This window comes from Anopheles merus, chromosome 2L, assembly GCF_017562075.2.
Source record: "Anopheles merus strain MAF chromosome 2L, AmerM5.1, whole genome shotgun sequence".
Classification (NCBI taxonomy): Eukaryota; Metazoa; Arthropoda; class Insecta; order Diptera; family Culicidae; genus Anopheles; species Anopheles merus.
This window is the reverse complement of record NC_054083.1, coordinates 37,493,255-37,516,000: the sequence shown is the minus strand read 5'-3', so window position 1 is coordinate 37,516,000 and position 22,746 is coordinate 37,493,255. Positions and strand designations below refer to the sequence as shown.

The window sequence follows — 22,746 nt, the reverse complement described above, 5'->3', positions numbered from 1 at the left end:
GGAGCAAGGTGTTATAAATGACAAGGTGAAGTTGTTCAGAGCAAAATGACATTTCTCGACTTGACATTTCCCTTCCGGGGGCTCCGGTATAAAAATCGGGGAGGGCTGGTGCGGGGTAATGAAATTTGTATGCAGAGAGTGACAGATGTCCCCCACAATGTCGCCCAGCAAAAGCGATAAAAATCAACCTTCTAAATACATTATCCTTGTACCGGAGCCCCCGGAAGAGATATGTCAAGTCGAGAAATGTCATTTTGCTCTGAACAACTTCACCTTGTCATTTATAACACCTTGCTCCGAACGACTCCGGGTGGCTCCGGGCGACTTCGGATGACTCCGACTCCGGGAGGAACTAGTGGTTCGGATTTTGCCGGATTCGGAATCAGACTAACAATAGGCGAAGTCGGATCCGAGTCGTGGGTGCGCTCCAAAGAGCATAAACTCGCTGCACGGTGCGTGAATTTTTTAATAATTTAGAACAGATAATAAAGACAATTTGAGCAATCCACCATATATTCTATTATGTTAAATTCATATTTGTTCATAACTCTTTTTCTTTTCATATGTCTAGAAAAAAATCCATCCACCATCGGCCTCAACGTCTTCCACATTGCGTGCACGTGTAGACACTGCTTCATGCAGCACATGCTGAGCGAATTCAACCGAACGCACATACATTCTTGTACCGTCAGTTGAGCAAGAAGGACGCACTCGTGCAGCCAAGCTGATTTTCCCCATCGTGTTTCCAATTGAAAAGGTTTCTCGTGTATCTGTGTGTGCGAATAACCGTGAGTGAATTTCTCCAGTGCCGTGTGCTCTAATATCCGGTATATCGGTTCGAAGCATAAAAACCCATCTCGTGGAAGCGAACATTTTCCACTGTTTTGTGTGCCTCGCCGTCGTCCACACAGTGTCCGCGCGTGTTACACACACTCACACCTATAACAGCCGTTTGAAGCTAAAGAGAAAAAAACGTTTTCTTCTCGAAAGGACGATTATTTCCCGTTGTGATCCGGTGCGTGTGTGTGGTGCGGTATCGTTCGGCAGCAGTTGGCAAAAGTGAGAAACACCGTGTGTGCGTGTGCATAAACAGGTTCTTCCGGTCGTCGCGCGAGTTTGGATACCGGAGTTCGCTTATCGGTTAGTTGAAATGCATTTCATTGGTATTGTATAGTGTAGTTGTGATCCTGCGATATTGTCCTGCCCTAGTGGGAGGTCACGTTACCTAGTTTCCCTTTTTTCGCTGTCTCTCGTTGTGTACGTCACAGACGCAGACGAAAAATAAAATGCAACTTTCGTTTTCTACACCATCATCTTCATCAGCGGGGGGAGTTTTGGGAGGTGGAAAGCTGGTGGATCTTTCCTCAGTTATACTTTTCACGATGAATTTTCCGTATTTTTAGATTTCTTGTAGCCTGTTGTGCGAGCACGCCGCGCTCTGGCTCTGGCTGTGTATGAAAATCTGAGTGAACCTGAGTTAATCGAGTGTGCTGAGGTGCGTGTGACCAAATTTTCCTGCATTTTCGTACGAACGACAACGTTTGTGAGGAGTGAAAGTGTTTGGCAGGAGCTGGTTTTTGCCCCTTTTTTTCGCCTACCGAAAACAAGTGCCTCAGTCCCTGACGTGGAGTGTTGGTCTGCTGTGTGTCCTGTTGGCGTGAAATGTGCGTGTGTGTGAAAAGAGTTGCAAACCCTAACCTCGCTTTTGGCATGGCACACTCTGATGTCTGATGCGAAGGATGCGCAAGAAGGATGTTGTAGAATTGTTTTTTTGGCATCTCATTCTTCAGTGCACAAAGCGCACAGTTGGCCGGGTTGATATATGGTGATGTGCGTTACAAATGCGTCAGACGCATGCATTACGTAAGCGGCGGCGGTGGAAATCGTGGTCTGGGAAAACGGAAAATTTACAACTCCCCTAGAGCAACGAACAGAAAACTTGCGGTTTTGTTGTATAGTTTGTCCTTTTTCCATCTTTACTCCTGACGAATCATTACAACTGCACGACGGAGTTGTCCTGCAAGTCGTCGTCGTCGTCGCCAATTTTCCAGTCACGAGACCAGCTTTTCCTGCACCACGTTGTATGCTCTCAGTGTGTATGCGTGGATGTTTGTGTTTGTGCTCCTGTGACGTCTGCAAAGTCTCCTCACCAACACCCCCCACCCCCCCCTCACAGACCATTGACGAAACAATCGATTTTCCTGCGCCTTCCGTCCCTCCTGGCATGCCGACTCCTGCCTAACCGGCACCAAGCGCACTCGGGACTTTGCCGCATTCAAACGTTGTTGCGGAGTGGTGGCGCAGGAAACGCTGCTACTCTGTGTTCCAGCCGGCAGTTGTTTTCCTTCCCGAGCCGTGGTTTGCCCTTGAAGAAGGGGACTCCCGCGAAGAGAGAGAGAGCTAGAGCGAGAAAGAGAAAGGGCATACAATGTTCAAACCGATCGATAATTAGGGTAATACGAGCGGGAAGCGCGAAATGATGCTCTGTATTGTAGGGCTAGTAGTATCGGACTGTGGGGGAAGCAGTAGGCCAGTGAATGGTTTATTGGGGAGTTTTTTTTTGCGCGAGTATGAGTGTGGTGCATACGTCATACGAACTGCCGAATGGTGTATGAAGGGCTGCCCCTAAAAAAGGGGGAAGCAAAGTAATGCCACGCTCGCTCTCTCTTTCTGTCTGGAGAGCACGCGGCCAAAGAGAGGATCTCGATTCAAGAAACCAAGGAATGTTCTAGAAGTCTTGTGCGCCCGTTAATGTTTTATTCAGCTTTTAGGGCATTGATTGAGGTCACTTTTAAGCTTTTAGCTTGGCTTCAAACATGCCAACTTGATAAAAGTATACCAACAAACTATCTAAAAGATTTATCACTGCAATATGCGTCAACGTGATGAAATGTTCACGTTTTGGTCGCGTGTTTAAGTTGTTATTTGCTCCCTTCCTCTCTCTCTCTCTCTCTCTCTCTCTCTCTCTCTCTCTTTCTTTTGCTTTAATATCCAAACTTCTGCGAGAGAGAAACCCGTTGGTCGTTGGTTTGGTCGAGTTGTGAAATTCGCAACTCCGAGATGGCCTTTTACTGTTTTGCAATCCTCCCCCCCCCCCTCTCCCTGCGAACGATACTCCACTGCACGTTGCCGTGTCGCAGGATATCCGGAGAAGGTCAACAAAAGGATACGTGACTGCTACCGTGGACGTGCAATAATCAGCTGTTTTAAGTAATGTTTGTATCTTATCAACCTCAATGTTAATGATATTGAGCAAAAACGGGACAACATAATTGAATTTGAGTGGAATTTTTCGATTTTTTATTACATTATTTACTGTATGTCAGTTTATGTTTTTACAATCTTCCTTTCCACAAGATCAACTACTGCTATAAAAGTTTGTAAACTATACTGTACGTACCTCGTCTCGTGATGTTCAATTTTGCCCAGCCATGTTTATGGCACTTACGATAAGAGGTACAAAAATTAGCATCGTACTAGGATTGAACGTCCCATGGGGGGCCTTAATGATGCATAAAAAAACATGAAATATAGATAGCCCCAAAGTGCCCCACTTCGATAAGATAGGGAAATAATTAATAATCAAAAGCTTGCATGATGGATAGATATGTAGCTGGTTTTCCTTTGCAGGGGGTTTTCCTCTGCTATGATCGATCAACACGCTAGACGAGGAAGTGATTTGCGTCATACATCGGGGGAACAAAACAAAAAACTCATCAGATTCTTATTAGAGTTCTCTGAGAAAGCCCTCAGGCGTGTTGTCAGGATCAGTGAGCTAGAGAGAGGATATTAATTGGTTGTGACATTCCATCCCTTCCTTCCAGATAGCAGACATTCCTTTGGTTGGTGTTATTTGTGAAGAATATACACTAAAACAGAAAAAGGTCACCTTAGACAGTAGCAGCAAACGGAAGAAAATTCATACTGACAGCGTACATTCAAAAGCTATGCGGATTTGTTTTAGTGTAAACATGACCTGCAGAAGGCACATGTTAAGAAAAAAAAGGCAATATACCCTAATCATATACCAAAAGCTTCTGTTCGGTGTGGCCCCGTTTTACGACCGTTCGCTTTGTGTAAGCAGTGTGTCCGTTTGCTTCGAAGACACTATAAATCTTTTACCGCCCATCATCTTCTTCCTCAGAGTCTTCAAAAGATTGTCGACCTCGTACTGTTTCGATAGAGGGAGATCGGAACGTTTTGCAAGCGTTGAAGAAATAAACAAAATTACGAGCAAAAACACAACACAACCGCCGCAAGTATTGGATCGTCAAATCTACGCGAAAACGGCATAGGCAAAATCTAACATAAAACAGTTTTTTTTGTCTGTATGCCTTGAGTGGCACCAGAGCGGACACGTTCCTAAGCGTTTAATGTGTGCCCGAGCGCTAACCTTGAGTGGTCGGCCAGTGCCGGCTACAGGACACCATTAATCCCCTTGACATCCTACCCGAGGGCAACATCTTCGCAAAGAAGAATGGTCTGCGTGCGTGTGCACGTTGCAAAAACGTGAACAGAATCTAGCTACGGTACAGTGTAGCAACAGCAGCAGGAGGAGAGTTTGCCAGTCGTGTACTGTGCTTGTAACCGATTGGCGTAAAACGATGTTGGTGGATAAATGCTTGCAAAAGATCAAATTACTGATGAACTGGCTCAAGATATTATACAATCAATATATAATCTTTCTTTTTAGTTATGTCAATAAGCGACTGTCCCCATTTCGCTACATTTCGCGAACGAAAGTGACTTTAGCTGGCGTATGGCCAATCGCGAAAGGATGTGGGCCGATCTGTTGACACCACCAGAGTTCAACGAACGGCAGAACCAATGGGAGAGCGAGCGGTCGGGTCGGGTTGTATGCTGTTGCATTGCCGTCTCGAAGAGTCGTCGCTGTCGTCTCGTCCTGTGTCTGGAGGAGCGATATAAATTATTCAAGAGCGTGTCGTCTGCATCGACGAAACGTTGCGATTTATTGACACAAAGAAACACACACACGCACACAGGTGAAACCAGGTGTCCCTCGTCTTTGGAGCAAAAAGCAGTAAATGTCTAAAAAGCACGCTGCATTCTTGGAAACTATCGAGTACTTTTCCTTCGTTTTGGAAGACACCCGATAGCGTTATGCAAAACGTGTTCAATATGTGGCTGCTAGTCGATTACGGTCAAATGCAGAGAGGCGTCTCAATGTCATTTCAATTATCCCAAACGTCAACCCGACGGTAGTACCCCAATGTGTGAGGCAGAATTGATAATTTTATTGCCAGTAAAAACAACTTGTTGCTGTCGCGGGAATAAGTGGGTAAAGAAAATTGGCACAAATTTAGATCCTTGTCATAAATTAACGAATTCTTTTAAAATGGCAGCAGAGTGCGGGGTTGGCTGACTTATTCAATGCATTAAATCATATTGTATTCAGTGCGGGATGGTTCTAACCATTGAATTCCAAAAAAGGATAGGAGATTGATTTTTACAATGGTAAATTTTTAACTTTTAATGAAAAAAATATTGGCAAATTGCTATGTAACTGCTGTAACTCATGAATTGTGTTTATATGCTTTTAGGTTCTTCCCGAGCTGTCGCCATGTAGATGATGCAAATTTTGCTCAGCAAATTATTCCACTTTACTGAAGATCTACTACGCAGTGCCGGAACTGTACACACGAAACCACATTCGCTGCGCTCTATCGACCACACTAAAACGTGTGCATTTGTGCCATTTGAAACTGCACTCGATGTGTCGGTTTTTATCCCGGCCGAAACAGAACGAAAATTGCATAAGTTTGTGCAAATAATAGAAGCGTACAAACAAATCTGGATCGCAGCATCTCACGCAGCAAAACCACATCCCCGTTGTTGTACTACGGGAATCCACGCTGTATGGTGACGACACATTTTGATTAAGTTATACGTGCGGGTTCAATTTACAATCCGTAATCCGTAAACGGAGCAGCTTCGAGCTCTTTTCTGCTGCAAGCGGCTGCGGCGGCGGCGGCGGCGGCGACACAACATTCCTTTCTCGTGTACGCGTGGCTGTGTAGTAGCGCAATTGATTAAACTCGATTCCATCAAGCGTGACACGATGATGGTAGTAGATGCGCAATTGAATGTTACATCACGTAGAAGTACACTGAAGGGGTTGGTACACAGAGTGGGGGTGTGGGGAGAGTAGTAAATGCATTAAAATCCGAGTAATGCAAACGAAGCAGATGATCGCGACAGATGGTGCAATTGGATTCCGTGCAGGAGATTCCGGGAGCTTGTTTACTTCACGTGCTCGATACTTTCGCATGATTATGAAATATTACTTTCTGATTTTGAAAGGTGTAAATGTGGTTAAAGTGATGTTGAGATAGGCAATTAGCAGATATTTGCCAATTTGAACGGATCGACTTTAACCTAGTCGATTACAGTGTTAATTTTGCAGCAGAGTAGATTTAATATTTCTCAATTTAAAGCAATGATCTAGCTACATGTTGCAACACATTTTAATATAATACGGGATAGAATTTAAAACAAAGAAGACAATATTAAACTTAAACGCCAATTTAACCGATTCGATGCATCGCTTTATTGCAAGGTGCGAAAGTCGCACGAGCGTATGGCGCTGATCGGTGTAGAACCGGTTGCTTCGCCGGCCGGCCGGCCGGCATTATTCGCAATTCGCAGCCGGCGCACCCCCGTGCCAGGAACGATCTGTCTAGACAGCCGTAGAGGGTATGCAACGGAGACGCCCGTGGCCACAGTGGCCTTCTGCCGCACTTCTGCAGGGGATGTTACCGTTGGGTATGGCTTAAAATAGAGAATTAAAAGCACCCAGTTCAATTATTGCACACGTCAATGCGTGGCTGCTGTGTAGAGGAGCATTGATTTTCATCATCTCTGCGCGCGGCGTCTAATTGCGGATTCGCCTGCGAGCAATAGACTGGTTTTTCTTTTCCTCAGGTGGTGGTTTTCTTCCAAACAACATTTCTACTGTCAGTCAATTACGCCCATTGAACGGCTTCATTCTGATCGCTCTTAAGTTCATCTTTGCAAAAACGGGTTCAATGGCATGGGGTTGAGAAGAAGGCTGCCCGAACAGGTTTACACTACTTCCCTGTGGGCAAGATTGAGGAAAAGTGGAATTGGAAAAAGGAGGAACGATTTGTAAAATCCATTCCTTAAGATTATTAGAATAGGCGGTATCATCAGGCTGTTCTTTTTATCTATCGTGCTGTTAATTGGCTTTCAATATCTAGAAGAGTTCGATAAGCCATAGCCAACCTTCCTTCACGCGCCTGTCGACCGGCAAGGCGAGCACCCATCAACCTTCTCGGGCTAAAGTCTCGTGCTGCTCACGATCGCATTGGCGCCGCCGACCGACCGACTGACCGACCTGTTTGCCTGGCGCTGTCGCTCCTTAGCGGCTGCTCAGTGGCGTCACTGCACTGCCGAACCGGTCTCTGCGGGGTTGGTACTTCGCCCTCGAGCTCTTTGCTCTCGGCAAAGAGAGCGAGAGAGCGAGAGAGTGTGTGTGAGCGTGGCAGATAAAGAAGCCGCAGAGATAGTGGAAGCCCTCTATCGCTCGCGGCTGTAGGCCGGAATTAGAGGGGGTCGTTCGAGATGCAGCACGCATTCGGCTTCATTGTTCACTGGCAACGCTCGAACTTGACGGTTGTGTTGTCGTCGCTGCTCTTGCGCTCTTGCGATCGAGATCTATACACACGTGTGTGAGATTCTATACGTGGACACCCAGTGTTCTCACAGTTGTCCACCTATTGGACCTAGTGTTTGTTGCTTAGTGTTCACGAGTTCTGTTTTACAATTCGCAAGTAAGTGCTCTGACGAAAGCCGAACAGTGTAGAGTAGAAATTTGTTAATTTCCGGTGTGTGGTGAAATTGTGGTCAAAAGAGAGATCTAGAAGTTTTGTTTCTTTCGATTGTACTTATTCGCTAAGAGCAGCATTGCTTTTCTCCGGCTCAATTCTCCTCTTTCTCGGGTTTCGTTTTCGGAGCGTACAATCACCAAGACCTACGCTAATTGGAGAAGACCTTCAGAAGCGGGCAGTGCCGTCTTGTGGCCTGCTGAAAGAAGAGAGCCAGCCGGCATCAGTCCCCGTGGTGGGGAGCGTTTCGTGGACGGAAATAGAATTCTGTGCCGCCTCTGTAGAGTAGCTCGAGGCGAGTGAAGCGTGTTTCGAAGAGTACAGGCAGTCAGTGCTCCACCGCCGCCGCGTTCTTCGTCACGAGACTTGTCGTATGGGGAGCGCAATGGAAGAAGCAAGCTACGATGGTGTTGTGTCTTCGCTAACGACCGACCATAAATCGCTCTTCCCAGCAGTAGATCGGTGGAAGTTGCGCGATATAGAGACGATATATGTATGTACTTTTTAGATGCTCCGTTAACAGCAGTGCCACACGTTTCGCACGTTTTCAACGCTCTGTGCGCGTGAATAAGGCGGCCGGCCGGCTTATTGGAGGTTGGTCGTCTTCTGGTTCCACTTCGTTCTGCTTCTTCCACGACCGAAGATGATGACGGACGAAGGAAATGTGTCAGCGCATTCGTAGAAAATGCAGATTCCGTCGAAGAAAGGAAGAAATATTTCCGATCCAACTGTTGGCGTTTTATTTCACACTTTGTTTGCTATTTAAACTCGATACTCTGAAGCAACAACACTTAAGTGGGAGTGTTTACTGTTAGAGAAGATAGTGTGAAAAGTGTCAAATAAAGCTGTACAGTATTCTCCGTTCCAATTCCATCACCGTTGCAAGCAAAAACTGCAATTAGACTTTGCACTCCAAAATCCCACTGCCCACGCGGTTGACTCAGCGTACGCGAAAGACCAGCCCGCTGCGCACGAGAGGATGCGTTGTCGCGTTAGGTTCTTATCAAAACATGCTGACTGCAGCGTGCTCCATTTATCGTTTCAGACTCGTTTCTTTTTTTCGTAATTTGTTTTGTGTATGTGTGTGTGGGTGCGTTAAAAGGGCTTAATGGAACAGACCCCGGGCGCTGCTTGCAGCACATACAATACTAACTTAGTACAGGAGACGACGTATGTGTGTTCCAGCGATTGTGTGTTTATTAATCGCATTTCCTACCGGGTTCGTCGATGGAGGGGTTGGGGCCCACACACACACACACACAGTCGAAACATGATATCATTGCGATAAATTTAATACTTTTATTACGCCATTCGTTAGCCTTCATCAAACCCCCCACCACCACCACCTCTCCTGCCATATCTACTTGTGCTGCGCCGCGCGGTTGTTTGCGTATCGTTAGAGGGTAGCGTTTGAGTGTTGAAAGTATATTTGGAATTTTCCATTGCGATTGTGTGCGGTATATATATTTTTTTAAATCAAAAACAATTCCACAAACGTAACCCTATATTCCGGGAAGATCGCTGGACCATTTCACAACATTACACTACACGCTCGCGGGGGATTGATCGTTCACGTTACAGCCAATAGGTCATCTTATTTTTGGGGTCCGGAAGATCCGTTGCGCGTTGCGAAATATTTTACTTCTATTTTTTTTTTTTGCGCCAAATGCCAAATTGCCCCGTTAGCTTCTTGCAGGCACAGTTTTCCCTAACGGGGCGAGAGTGCAGTTATATGCAGTTTGTTCAAGCGTGTCACGCCGCGCAAAGGAATGGCGTCTTATGTATTGTGTGCCGGCTCCTATAATGAGCACTGCCGTGTAGAAATGTAAATAATTGCTTACCATTTAAACTTTCTTTCGCGTTTTTAGTTCATGGCAGGGAGCTAGAGTGCTGTTTAAATAAAATCCCCCTACAAGGAAGCTATTAAACGGTCTCTTAGGGTGGTACTAACTATAGATAAAATACCTGTCAAACGGAAATAAATGCTGTCCAGTAGTTAGTGATTTATTTAGATTTTTGTAATTTTAGTAATAGATACTTATTTTAATATTTTTCACAAATAATGCTCCCACTTGATGATTGAAATACATTTGAATTTTATTTTCATCTTGACTTATTTTGATGCCTTCACGTGAGGTCCGCAGCAGCATTATCAAATACTGCAAACAACCATGTTTACCGCAATCATTCGTATCAGCCCTTTGCTCCGGTGCCCGTTCCAAGTTCCTTCTCCCAGTTGTTCCTCTGGCGCGCAGTTCCGTCTTGAGTCTGAAGGGCCATGGGTGGAGCTGAGGCAAAGTTGAGCCAGCAGGAAGAAGACGACGTTGCTCCACTTCTTATCGGCACGTGCTTCTCTCAATGCCACCAACTAGGCGCTGTTACAGCTGATCCGTGAAAGAAGGGAATAATTACACTACGGTGTCGATGATAACCTGTCTGCTACCTACTGCTGCCCTACACGCAAATAGCAAATCATGCTTTCGTCCAAGAATAGCAGGATGCAATCTGAGGGAAAGAACCGTTCTATCACTACGGGTCGCTTATTCATGTCTACTCCTGATCATGGCTGGTACAAACTGCTAGTGAACGATCCTGCTAATGAGGCTATTAATTTCACTTACTTGATCTTCAGTAATTAGACGGCTTAAATAAACTGTCAACCGTAATCATCCGGCCAGTTCGGGTCAAATAATAGTTTAATTAGTGATCATAATACTAACCTAACCTTGAATCTTGAATCTTTGATGAGTAATGTTTTGTTCCTTTTTCTTCCCTCGTTTCAGCATTCAACACGTTAATCTCGTACTCCTCTCGCTACTTCAACATCCCAAGTCTTCCGTGAGCGCTGCTACAACGCTGAAGTCTCTTATCCTTGTTGCTCTTAGACTGCAGAGTGTGTTACGTTAGTGGCGTGCTAGAAGATCTGTACAACAATTGTGCATCGGTCGTGTGTTACCTACATATATTGCTGTACCAAGTACAACGAGTGATTATTGCTGAACGATCCTCAGTGCGTGCCAGTGTTGTGAAGTTGCTATTTAGTCGTTGATAGTGTTAGAAAGCTACAATTAAACTGTTAAAAAAACATTAATATATCCCTACATTATCTCAGTGCGGTTGGTTTATAAGTGATTTGAGAATACATTGTGCCAGTTGTGCAGTTTTGGTGCATCAGAAGTTTGAGTGAAAGTCACTGACTAGTGCAGAAACCCTTTAAAAAGCACCGCTTGAGAAGTATCTCGTTAAACCAAGCCGTTTAGAATGGCCCCACCCAACAATGAGTGTTCGTACGAGGTAATTAACAATGTGGCCACCGCCACGGAGGAGCTGGCCCAACAACGATCGACCGAGAACGATGCTTCCAAGACGCAGATGGACTGGGAGACTCCGGGCGCTCAGGGATTGTACGATCCACAGAACGAGCATGAGGCCTGCGGCGTCGGTTTCATCGTGTCGATCGAAGGCAAACCGAACCATAAGGTATGATCAATGAGCGTATGAGCTTTTGTAGATAAACACCATAACTCACACATTTCTTTCACTACCCATTTGTAGATCCTGCGCGATGCTCAAACGCTTGCCATACGCATGAACCATCGAGGTGCGTGCGCCTGTGATAACGATACCGGCGATGGTGCAGGTGTTTGCACCTCGATCCCGCATGACCTGTATGCCAAGGAGCTGTAAGTATTTCTGTCGCATGTAGCACAGTTTTTTGTTAGTATGCAAGGGGACCAAATCACTTTCCGTCGTCTTCTGATCGTTGCTTCTCCGTCGAGACGCTTATTGCGTCGTGTTGCTCTGACGCCGTGCTCTGTGCTGGAATTTCTGACCACACAACACGTCCATGCACTCATTGGATGCGGAATTCATTTGCCTCTTTCGCAATGCACACCCCCGCCCTCCCCTCCCCGCTCACGTTCCAACCATACCGGTTGCAGTGGGATTCTAGAATGAGCGATCGCCTTGATGAGGAATTTTTATAGGCTTGCGTTGGCAGTTTTTTTCTGTGTGTAGAGACATTTTTATCTTCTGCTTTGAGTTGTGGAGATCACTTTGATAGTGATTATTTCATGACTGACCCCAAAACGTTCGATTGTCCTTGTGCGGGACAATTAAATCATTACATCGTACGTTAATTGAGTTGATTGTCGAGTTCATGTGTTGGGCAGCTTAAGTATTTCTTTGATTTTTACACAAACCAATATGTTTTATACTGCAATGCCATTAATGACATGACTCTTTAATGACTGGAAGCAACTGAAGACCGTCTTTTCTACAAATTGTGCAATATCAGGTCGTCTACAACAAAACAACGTTTCGTTTACTTCGTATTAAAAGAATAAGATTATTAAAAAAGCAAAAAGAATATAAAACAAACAGTAACTTTAATTATTTGAGTCTGATGTACCCCTGTCCTCTAGGTTAGATAATATTGAGCTACCAAGCTAGCCTCAGTTTTCTTATTTCTACTGTCACTAATAGTGTCATGCTCACTATTATACAACAGCTAAACCCAAACCTATATTGAAGCTATCAGGGAATAGACCGTAAGTCACTAATTCGGTGCCGCCGGCTCGCCTTCTGGTGACACTGCTGATTATTTAGCATCAAAACCATCATCCGGCCACCATTCAGTGATGTAATTAATTTTATCCATGGTTTCGGATTTAATCAGCAGCCGTGATGTTGTCGTCTTACCCATTTCCTATCATTTGGCCAGCAGTGGCAAAATCTACTTTCGATTATCCACACTACTGCTGCTCTAATCGCTTGGCGCCCGGTAGGTCATTCGATATGATTTAACTCAATTAAATGTTAATATGACACCCCGACGGAAGGCTGACCGCGGTCAAGGCCCATAATGATTTAAGCTTGCAAATTATTATCACACCAGAGTGGCGCACTGATGGCGTGGAGTTACAGGTTGTTTTTCGGTGCCGCCTCTTGCTCATTCGATTCCTATAGGATGGTTAATTTTCTGTACAACAGTGATGCAGAGGCAAAATTACATTCCGTGTCAAGTGACGCGATGTGTGGTTAACTTTGCATCCCTGGGGTGGGTGGAAGCGAACTTTTGTGTACTTTTTCCTGCGCGTGACATTGATGGATAACTCGCTGGCTGAAAAAAAAATGGTGTTATGCTTCTGTTTGCTTCCGGCTGAAGGTCAGAATTTTTCACTCGTGCGCTGTGCTCTGCCTATAATGTGGGAGGAGGATTATCTTTTTATTTTATTTTTAACTTTAAATGAACTGCACAAAAAAGTTGAACCAATGTACGCATGTCGTGGGGTGGTACAGCGCAGAATGGAAGGTGAAGAAAATTTCGGTACTTCGTTTTGACTGGTCCTTTGTTTTGATAAGATTTTTATTTTTTCGTTTCTGATTGTTTTGCACATTTGCCATTTTCTCGCGCCAGTAATTTGTGTGGGTTGAACTGTGTGTGGGTCGTTAAAATTAAACCGTTCAAATAGAGCCTTCCACTCTTAGGATCAAGGATCTAGGTTTGCTAATTGTTAAAAAAGAATGGTCGAAAAGACACCAGCAGAAAGATGTCATAGGAAAGAGAAACACACCAACTCATTCTATTTTCAACTCGTTCATCTCTACTGTTTTTTTCTTCGACTATGGGATGTAAAAAGCACGTGCCCGTCGAAACGTTTCAATTCGGTAGATTAACTTGTTTACTCGTTAGCAAGAACGTGCGCTCTGCGAGTGATGTGGCGCTGCCGTTAGAGTGAGATTTTTAGCGGGAATTTACTGGATTTGCTTCAAATAGTACATTTAATTCAAAAGCTTTCGTAACAACCCTTCATACAAGAAGGTACGAGTACTCATCCCAATCGCTCATCATTAGTAAGCATAGTGACATAGTAAGACGTGTACATTAAGCCTTTTTACTCTGGTTTGACAGGTTGTGTCTTATAAGATGAATTTCTTCGATAGACGTACGACAGCTTACCACTTAACTGGTCAAATCGATGCTGTGACGATGATTTATTGATAAGAGCGTCGAGCGCTAGTGGTCTCGCTCTAAACACAAGCGCCTGGGGAATGTTTTCTTCATGTGTTTGTTTATTCAATGGTAGACGGAAGAAAACAACGTAATATGAACGTTCAAAGGTAGATGCTTTGAATCATCTAGTGTGAAGTATTAACATATTGCTCGAATTGTTGCATCATTCGCATTGAACAGTTCTTCCTGTCCAACAATTCCAAACTGTTTGCAAAATGCGTAGAAGACTGTTATTTACCCTTTACCGCTTCTGATTGTGTGTGTGTGATCTTTATGCCAACACAAGAACACTGCCAAAATGGAAACCACTTGTTACAGCCAAAACGGTGCTATTAATTAGGCTGAAATGTTTTTAATTGCACTTTGCTCTCTCTCTCTCCCTCGGTGTTATAGCACGTGCCAAGCCGTGGCGGCGGCTCGTGCACAGCTTCGTTCAATTGGCAACGCAATGTCGGAAATAGCCAGCTAGGCGCACCGACTGGCAGTTGACTTTTATTTTGAAACCACACCGGCAGTGTTTGTTGTTGTCTGGGAATTAAATTAACCCCCCTCCCAAAAAGCATCAGCAGACGATCAAGCAATGGCTATAGCAATCTATATAGAAAGATTTTCATATGCAAAAACACAAAACAACTTATTGGGGAGCGCGGTAGTATGAGGCGCTGGGTGGGTGCCACACGTTTTTTCGCAGATCACACAAAATGATCACGTTCAGCTGAGTTTGCGCGGTTACAGGAAAAATATTTTTAATTTTAATTACCTTTTCATTCCACTCTCTCAAGTATGTGTGCGAGATCATCGTGTTTTGTGCCATCCAGAAGCATCAAACATCCTCGGGGGGAAGAGGGGTGCCATTCGTGCTTTTTCAAACATTTGCTTTTCAAACCATACATCGAGAGAGCTGTATATTTTTTTCATTTAAAGATTTCTACATCAGGGATTCAAAATACTGTTGTTGGTATTTTCAACTTTTTGCTCGTGTGCTTTCAATAAAAACACTGCCGCCTGATTGCTGCTGCTGCCGTCTGCTCACCCACACGCTTTGTTGCGAACATTTTGCTGTGTATATGAATGTCTGTTTGAGTATTATTTATTTTTTAGCCTCGAACGCGAGATTATTTACAAAACCGAGCAGCACCTGCACTAGGAGATTTGTTAGGAAGAATGTTGACATAATGTTGCGAGGAAACTGTTCATAGGAAAAGGTCAAACTACGAAAATGTGCAAAGAAAAATATGAACTCCTTGCTTCACTGTTGTACGTGGAATGTCTCCGTGGTCTAATGGATAGGAGCTTGGGTTATGACATAGTCGGATGGGTATCAAATCTCATCTGTAGCCTTTGATCCCGCTATAGCAAAGCTTGAAAGAAAAAAGTAATAAAATAAGCATTAAATAATATAATGTACTCAAACTTCATAGAGAATCCTCTATATGTTGTATCTTTCCCTTGAACGTGACCATACCGTAATCTCATTCGCATTCCCTTGTGTGTACCATTCGCATATACAAAATGTTTAGATCTTTTGGATGACGCATGACGGCCGTTGTGTTAAGTGAATAAACCAATAATATACCTACACAACAAACATATTAAAAGCGTCCACGACCGTTTGTTCTACCACACCGCCAGACACGACACAGAGACCCGCCCGGTATGCGGTCCCGTGCGGGAATGATGCCCTCCCATCCACCCACCACGGTTTACGAATGGACGGGGGCCAGGCGCAACAGGCTGGCGCGGACCGCGGCAATCAGAATCACGCACGTAGCGCGTGATCGCGCATTTGCGTCTTCCCGATGTCGCGGTTCTTTTTTTATTGTTATTGCTCTCGGTGTCGCTCAAAACCGAATCTCTATTACGGACGCCGCCAGTGAAGAGAGGAGAGGAGGGAGGTGGAGGCTAATTTCTTATCGTTCGTTCGGCACCAGTTCTCGGCAGTTGGCAAACTCTACAGCATATCAAGAATGCAAATGATGATCGCGCTTACTTACTTCGTTTCTTCGTGTGTATGTGTTGTGCTATGTGTGTTTTGGCTGGGCCGTGCAGTAATATGCGTTTTTGCGCGGTAAAGGAGCGATCCCCCGGGTATTTACGTGGTGGAGTTTGTGCATACCTGGCGTATCTAAATGGCTCTTTATTATTGCCTTGTCACAGATGCAGTTTATAGTGCGGAGTGCTGCAATGGACGAAAAAAAAAACATCTACGATAACATTTTAAAGTACTGTCAGCGTTTGATATGCAAAACAACTTTGTTTATTACCACAAGATGTACGTAATTATTTGTTGCATGTTTTTAGCACTGCGTCGTAGATAAGTGTGCTCTTTCGTCCATCGTCGGGGGTATTGGAGGTCGTTAGCACGCTGACAGCGTGTCAGCCGCGACTTGCCACAACATTTCGAATTTTGGGCCGACTGGGAATGATTTGACCAACTCTTTCTCGAGTGTGTGCAGTGCAAAGAAACTGAAAACAATTTGTATGACGCGGGTGACACAAAATGTGCAGGTCTCTTTGCCTTTTCTAGCGTTGCATTACGATTTGCAATCATCAGATAACGCGATGCGCGAACTCTTGGACAGAGCAGAATCATAACCTCAACAGTTTGAACAAAAGTTAAACCGTTAACCTCTTTTTGGACTTGTCGTGTCTTATTTTCTGACGAATGCTATTTCACAACCGATCGTTAATGGGACACATCGGCAACTTGACGTCGTCTCGTGCGTTGGCTTTACTACACACATCCTGAACCCGTGCGCGGCTTTACTACGCGCTAACAGTAAGGTGACAATTACTTGAAACAACGCGCTGATTTTGCTTGCCATTCATTAGCATCGCACCGCCCTTTTCTACAAGAAGAGGAGACGGGCAAAATGTAGCCTATTTATTATTATTTTTTTCCATCAAAAGAGTGCCCTGTGGTACCGTGGAGCCGTGCTTGCTCCCTGGACACTCTTTGGAGTTGTTATACACTTAGCTCAGACTAGTACAGCCAGGGGCATATGGCGCAAGGTCATTTCAATGTCGCCCAGACTATCGATAGCGAAGGCAAGCAAGCTACCTGTTGGTGTGTCGTGTTTGAGTAACTGGACGGTAGCCGCCTCTTGATAATGGGTGATAATGATCTGCACTCGATAACGAATCGATCACGAGAGACAGAGCGACAGAAGCGGCCGCGAACCTTCTTCACGTGCCTATGTATGCTCCATGATCCTGCTGATCTTCCAGTACACAGTTCAGGACTGTTTTTTTGCTATACAAGCGGCATACAACCTTGATACGCACAGATTCCTAGGCGCTAATCGTACAGAACGCGAGTGAATCATACGGTGGACTGTGATCACGCGGAAGATGATCACGCTGCGGGATGAAGACAAATAAACATTGAGCTTCTTAACCTCGAATCTCTCTCTCTCTCAACGCTTCCAAATTCAAGTTCACGCGCTCAAGGCGTGAAAGAAAGAAGAGGAAGGCTCAAGAGGTTTCCCGGGGAGGGCGAGAGAATGTGTAACAAAAAAGAACAAGCAACACCACATCGTGTGTTGTAAGAAGTGATTATGATAAGGGAAGGCACGGGCGCAGGAATTGAATGAAATATGCCGCTTGCCCCAGTGTAACCGCCTAGAACTGGTGAGTAAGGGTGTCCACCTCGCCGGCTCGATAGGGAGGGAACGCGTTTATTGGTGGCTAATTATTTTGATAAATTTCAAACATGTTGAACCCAGCGGAGGGTGAAAGATTATCAGTAACAGGTGAAAAATGGTCAAACGTGTCCGTTTGTGATTCATGGAACTGCAGGGAAAGGAATTCCGGCGATTCCGGACATTTTTTTGAAATGTAGTAGATCACTAGGCCACACTACTAGACTACACCCTGAAATTTTAAATGATATCTTTGGAAGTTTTAAATCTTTCTTATATGAGTAACAACAACCCACATATACCAACTGACCTGCCTGGTGATATCATGCGCAAACCAAGAAAAGATAAAGTAATGGAATTTTTTTGTTGAAACAACGACAATAGCTCAGCGACTCTACGAGAGGGTGCCGTCTTTGACGTGCTGTAGAACACAAAGGCTCACAAGCGAAATGCAATACAGATTAACGTGACATCAGAGATTACGGTAGGGAGGCATTTTGCTTACTTTCACGACGTGTGCTGCTCCAATCGGTCGTATGATGGTGCAATACTTTACAGTACACTAACGTACTAACTGCTACTGCTGCTACGTAGAAGATGGGATGAAACGAACGGATGACCATTTGCGTCAATTGTTATGCGCCCCCTTTCCTTCTGCCCTGGCGAATGTGTAAAGATGCGCCCCGCTGTAAATACAACAGATCAATAACAAACATCTACCCGAGCCAGATGATAAGTATGATGCAAGCTTACGAGAGGAGAGACTTGCACTTGATCCAGACCTCTAATCGGCAGCAAAGTTTACGACGTCAGTAGCGCGCTTTTATTGATTTTTCTCTATGAAAATAGAGATGAGAGAGGTACGAATGGTGGTAGGAAACAAAGTATGAATGAACTGGTCGTTTTGGTATTCGTTTTTGGAGATAAAAGATTAAGTAAATGATTGACTCATTCATATAATGATTCTGTTATACGTATAACAGTTTGTCGAAAGTCCGACATATACTTTATTGTACTGTTGGTCAATGTTTGCTGATGGTATAACGTTACATTTTCTCCATTTTCTAGGGCTTCTCATGGCATTGAGCTTCCAGCATTTGGCCGCTATGCAACGGGTATCTTCTATCTGGACAAGAACTCGCACGAGGAAGCGGAAAAGGAGTTTAACGCTCTGGCTGAAAGCCTCGGCGTTCAGGTGATCTACTGGCGCAGCGTTCCTACCAACCAGGAGGCGGTCGGTGCCGTCGCCCGCAAGAGCGAGCCCCTGTCCCGCCAGGTCTTTGTAACTGCTGACGTTGATGAGGAAACATTTAAGCGACAGGTATGTGGTGTTAAATCAATTTAAACTGTCTTTATTCTACGTTTGCTCCTAATATTTCCCTTTTGTGGATTATCACGCAGGTATTCATTTTGCGCAAGCGTGCCACGCACGAGCTGCAGCGCCCGGGTCGCCGGTTCTACATCTGCTCGCTGACACCGAAAACGATCGTCTACAAGGGCTTGTTCACGTCCGACCAGCTGTGGGAGTACTATCTGGACCTGAAGAATCCCGACTTTCTCACCTATCTGGCGCTGGTGCACACGCGCTTCAGCACCAACACGTTCCCGTCCTGGGAGCGTGCCCATCCGCTGCGCGTGTTGGCGCACAATGGTGAAATCAATACGCTGCGCGGTAACGTCAACCTGATGAAGGCTCGCGAAGGTGTCATGAAGAGCGAGCAGTTCGGGGACGAGCTGAAGAAGCTCTATCCGGTCGTCGAACCGAACCTGTCCGATTCCGGTTCGTGCGATTGTGTGCTCGAGTTTTTGACCGCAGTCGGAAATCGTTCACTGCCGGAGGTAAGTTAACACCTTCGAAAAGAGTAAGGTGAAGGTGAAGGCGATATCTGTTCACTGATGAAATGCGATATCCGTTCTGCTTTCCACAACAGGCCGTCATGACGATGGTACCGGAAGCGTGGCAGAACGACCGTACAATGTCGCAGGAAAAGCGCGACTTCTACCACTGGTCCGCTTGCGTGATGGAGCCATGGGACGGCCCGGCACTGATTTCGTTCACCGACGGGCGCTACATCGGTGCCATCCTCGATCGTAACGGGTTGCGCCCGTCCCGCTTCTACGTGACCCGGGACAATCTGCTGATCATGGCCTCGGAAGTCGGCGTTTACGACGTAGATCCCAAAGACGTTACGCTAAAGGTAGAATCATTGGGTGTACTTATGCGGTTTTTCTTTTTGTAGATTCGTTTAAAACATGCTCTCATAAAAACTCAATCGATTAATGCCTCCACCACCATCTTCACCACCACCACCACCACACACACGCGCAACTGTCGTACCACCACCACCACCACCATCCCGATTGATACGAGCGAAATTGTGCGAAGGGGACCCGGTTGATGATTGATGATGGTCAGCTCGTTTTAGATCACACGAAGGATGCATCGTCTGATTCCCCCCTCGGCTGGCCGGCGATAGTTAGAAGCCATCGAATCATTCATTCATCGATTGTTGTCGATCTCTCCACACCCACACATACATACAGTCGGCTGATCTCCGATCATGTGTTGAGCACGAGAGAGCACAACCAGAGTGCAAGAATTGCATGGGCAAGTGGTTGATAGAGAATTAGAAAGTGGCAATTGGCGTTAAAAATTGAAACAAAACGAATGGAAAAAAGAAAAAAGAAAGAAAAAACGCAACGTACCTTTGACACTTTAGTTGTCTGGACAAAGAGAGTGGACGTTTGGCGCACGCTGGAAGTCAGCTCGAAAGACAAAAAAAGAGCATTCACAATACGACAAAGACAAATAAGTGCGACTAATCGACAAAATACTGCGGCAAAAAGGTGCCAAAAAAAAAACAACCAAGGCTTATGTCCTGTGGTGTGTGTCTGTGTGTGGAATCACGGGGTGGATGTATGGGTGGATGGGCTCGCGCACGTCTCTGTGGTCCCTGGTGGTACCGGTTGGATGCCAAGTCTCTGCCTTCCCGTTAGTCGTTGGGAATGTATCCCGGGACAAGTGAGCGGTAATGCTTCTCACCCGTAGCACTTAAGGCATTTTTCATTTCTAGTCTTGTATGTTTTTTCTCTTCTTCTTATTATTCAAGTTAACCAAGTGTTTCGTCCGTCAATCGGAATCTCACGATCGCGTTTTCGTCCTTCATCCTCTTCGTTCTGTACCGTCTGTTGCGCGCATACAATCGCATACAAACACACGCAAGCACACATACCTAGTAGCGCTGTAGGAAATAAAAAAGAGATCACAAATTTGTGAAAAAGAATCACTCACACACGAAAAAGTAATGGCACGTGTCCCTCATGGCGCGTGTCCGCTCCTAGACAGCCATTTCCATTTCCAACCCAAAACACACTCTAGTCAGGATCATCATCATGCAAAAAGGCAAAACTTTGCGCTTATGTTTCGATACGAACCAAAAAAAAAAACAAACAAAAAAACAAACCAAATTAGTCAACAACTATTCTAATCATACCAATGTTTCCCTATTCTTTTCCCTGTAAAATCGCACCGCAAACCGACTCTCTCTATATCTCCTACTTACTGCTCAATTCCACGCGCATTGCACATCGAATGGTCCCGACGGCGGCTGACTGACGGTAAACGGTGGTTCGAATGTAACGCAACGCACACATACACACATTACTGTCCTTTAATAATGGAAACAAATTGAACGAAAATTGTGTGACAACACGTTTGCAAAACACTTTCGAACAACCATCCTTACCTGGATGTGTAAATTCTGGGGACGAAACTTGTACTTGTCGTGTCTCGCGCGGTGTGAAAATGCGCACTCATCGTCTTCAACAAATGCAGAGCCGTTTGAAGCCGGGCCGTATGCTGCTGGTGGACACGGAGCAAAAGTCGCTGATCCAGGACATCGAGCTGAAGTCGGAAATTGCCAAATCCCGTCCACACAGCGAATGGCTGAAGGAGCAGGTAAGGATATACCCGATAATTCGTGTGTTTTCCCCGTACATTTGGTTTTTTCAGCGCCAATATGGCCGAAGCTGGTCCAGGATGCAGAAAACGTTGAGGAGTCGCTATATAAGTTTGTTGCTGTGAAACGTCCTACTGATTAGATTGAAAATTCTAACCAACATCAAAGAGTTCCTGCCAGATACAGTTTATTCTTTACATTCATTTTCCCATACATTTCGTATCGGCTGTACATCTAATGTCGTAGTATTAGCGATGTAATATCCAAAAACACATGTAGTCCTAATTAGCATCAACTAACGCATTGTCAGTATTACTAAGCAATCAGAATTGTTTCGTCGAACATAATCATTTACATTAATTCTTGAGTAGTTATCGAATGTTTTATAGAATGGTTTCGAAAAAATCCGGCACTATTACTAATCTTTAAAACCCTTATTTTCTTTTCTCTTTTCTCTCTTTCTCTCTGCCTCGTTCGCCGTTCGCTCTGGCGACATGAAATTATCTTCTTCTTCATCCCTCAACAAACCTGTACTTGTCCATCCATATCTCGAACGACCATAACTGCCTCTGGTGACTTACTTCGTACTGTATCTTGTGTTTGTTGTGGCGTCTCATTTGTTCATGTGATATCTGGTACATTAACACCTAATATTCCATTCATTCCATCCAAACGTTGGAACAACCACATCCATAACACGCATACACACACAATTTGCATATTGCAACACGTTAATGAATGCCCCCAACATCCTCCAACGACACTTCAACCACGTTTTTTTGAAAATTCAACACTTCGACTATGAAAAATTAAACACACGTCATCATCACCTTCTTCCAACCCAACATCATGACACTGCGCAGATGGTAAGTGGATTCAAGTTAATTTGTAGCGGCTCTTCGTCGTGTTACTTTGCGTGTGCTTCGCTGGCTGCATAATTTCATGCTTTATCGCTTTTTTAAGAGGATTTTGTTTTTACACATCATGTTTAGGTTTATTTTTTGGGATCTGTTACTCTTGGTTATGGCTTGGGTACATTTGGCCTGCCAACAATGCATGTAAAAGGCATTCAAATCAATAGTGCTACGCTAGCAGTAGTAGTAGCAAGGCGTTGAGCTTTCGGTGAAATTGTATCTTTCCCGCTTAAAATAGTGTAGCAATTTATTGTTTTAGACTGTTGGGTTCTATTTTTATGTTAAACACATGTTACCCGTTTCTCAATGACTACTTTTTTCTAGGTTCTACCTAATTCCTGCTGTGTTTTA

General features: G+C 44.8%; 1 protein-coding gene and 1 long non-coding RNA gene across 4 annotated transcripts in view; one reads left to right on the top strand and one right to left on the bottom strand.

Annotated features, from left to right (window-relative positions):
* The first annotated feature begins 669 nt into the window (after window positions 1–669).
* The window catches only part of LOC121593754 (glutamate synthase 1 [NADH], chloroplastic), a 29,055-nt gene continuing 6,978 nt past the window's right edge, over window positions 670–22,746 (top strand). Inside the window, exons 1-8 of one of the 3 annotated variants that reach the window (XM_041916402.1) lie at window positions 670–1,140; window positions 10,649–11,345; window positions 11,421–11,548; window positions 18,591–18,843; window positions 18,924–19,361; window positions 19,454–19,720; window positions 21,358–21,480; window positions 22,345–22,347. In XM_041916402.1, coding sequence (XP_041772336.1) covers window positions 11,127–11,345; window positions 11,421–11,548; window positions 18,591–18,843; window positions 18,924–19,361; window positions 19,454–19,720; window positions 21,358–21,480; window positions 22,345–22,347 — 1,431 coding nt within the window. In that variant the 5' untranslated portion in view covers window positions 670–1,140; window positions 10,649–11,126. Of the gene's footprint in view, window positions 1,141–7,577; window positions 7,812–10,648; window positions 11,346–11,420; window positions 11,549–18,590; window positions 18,844–18,923; window positions 19,362–19,453; window positions 19,721–21,357; window positions 21,481–22,344; window positions 22,348–22,746 lie in introns of those variants that run through there. The other 2 variants (XM_041916401.1, XM_041916403.1) reach the window with 2 other exon arrangements.
* On the bottom strand, window positions 14,772–15,430 carry LOC121593755. The gene is made up of 2 exons (XR_006004836.1): window positions 15,347–15,430; window positions 14,772–15,242 (listed from the first exon to the last, which is right to left on the bottom strand). It is a non-coding gene; the product is annotated as an uncharacterized LOC121593755 (long non-coding RNA).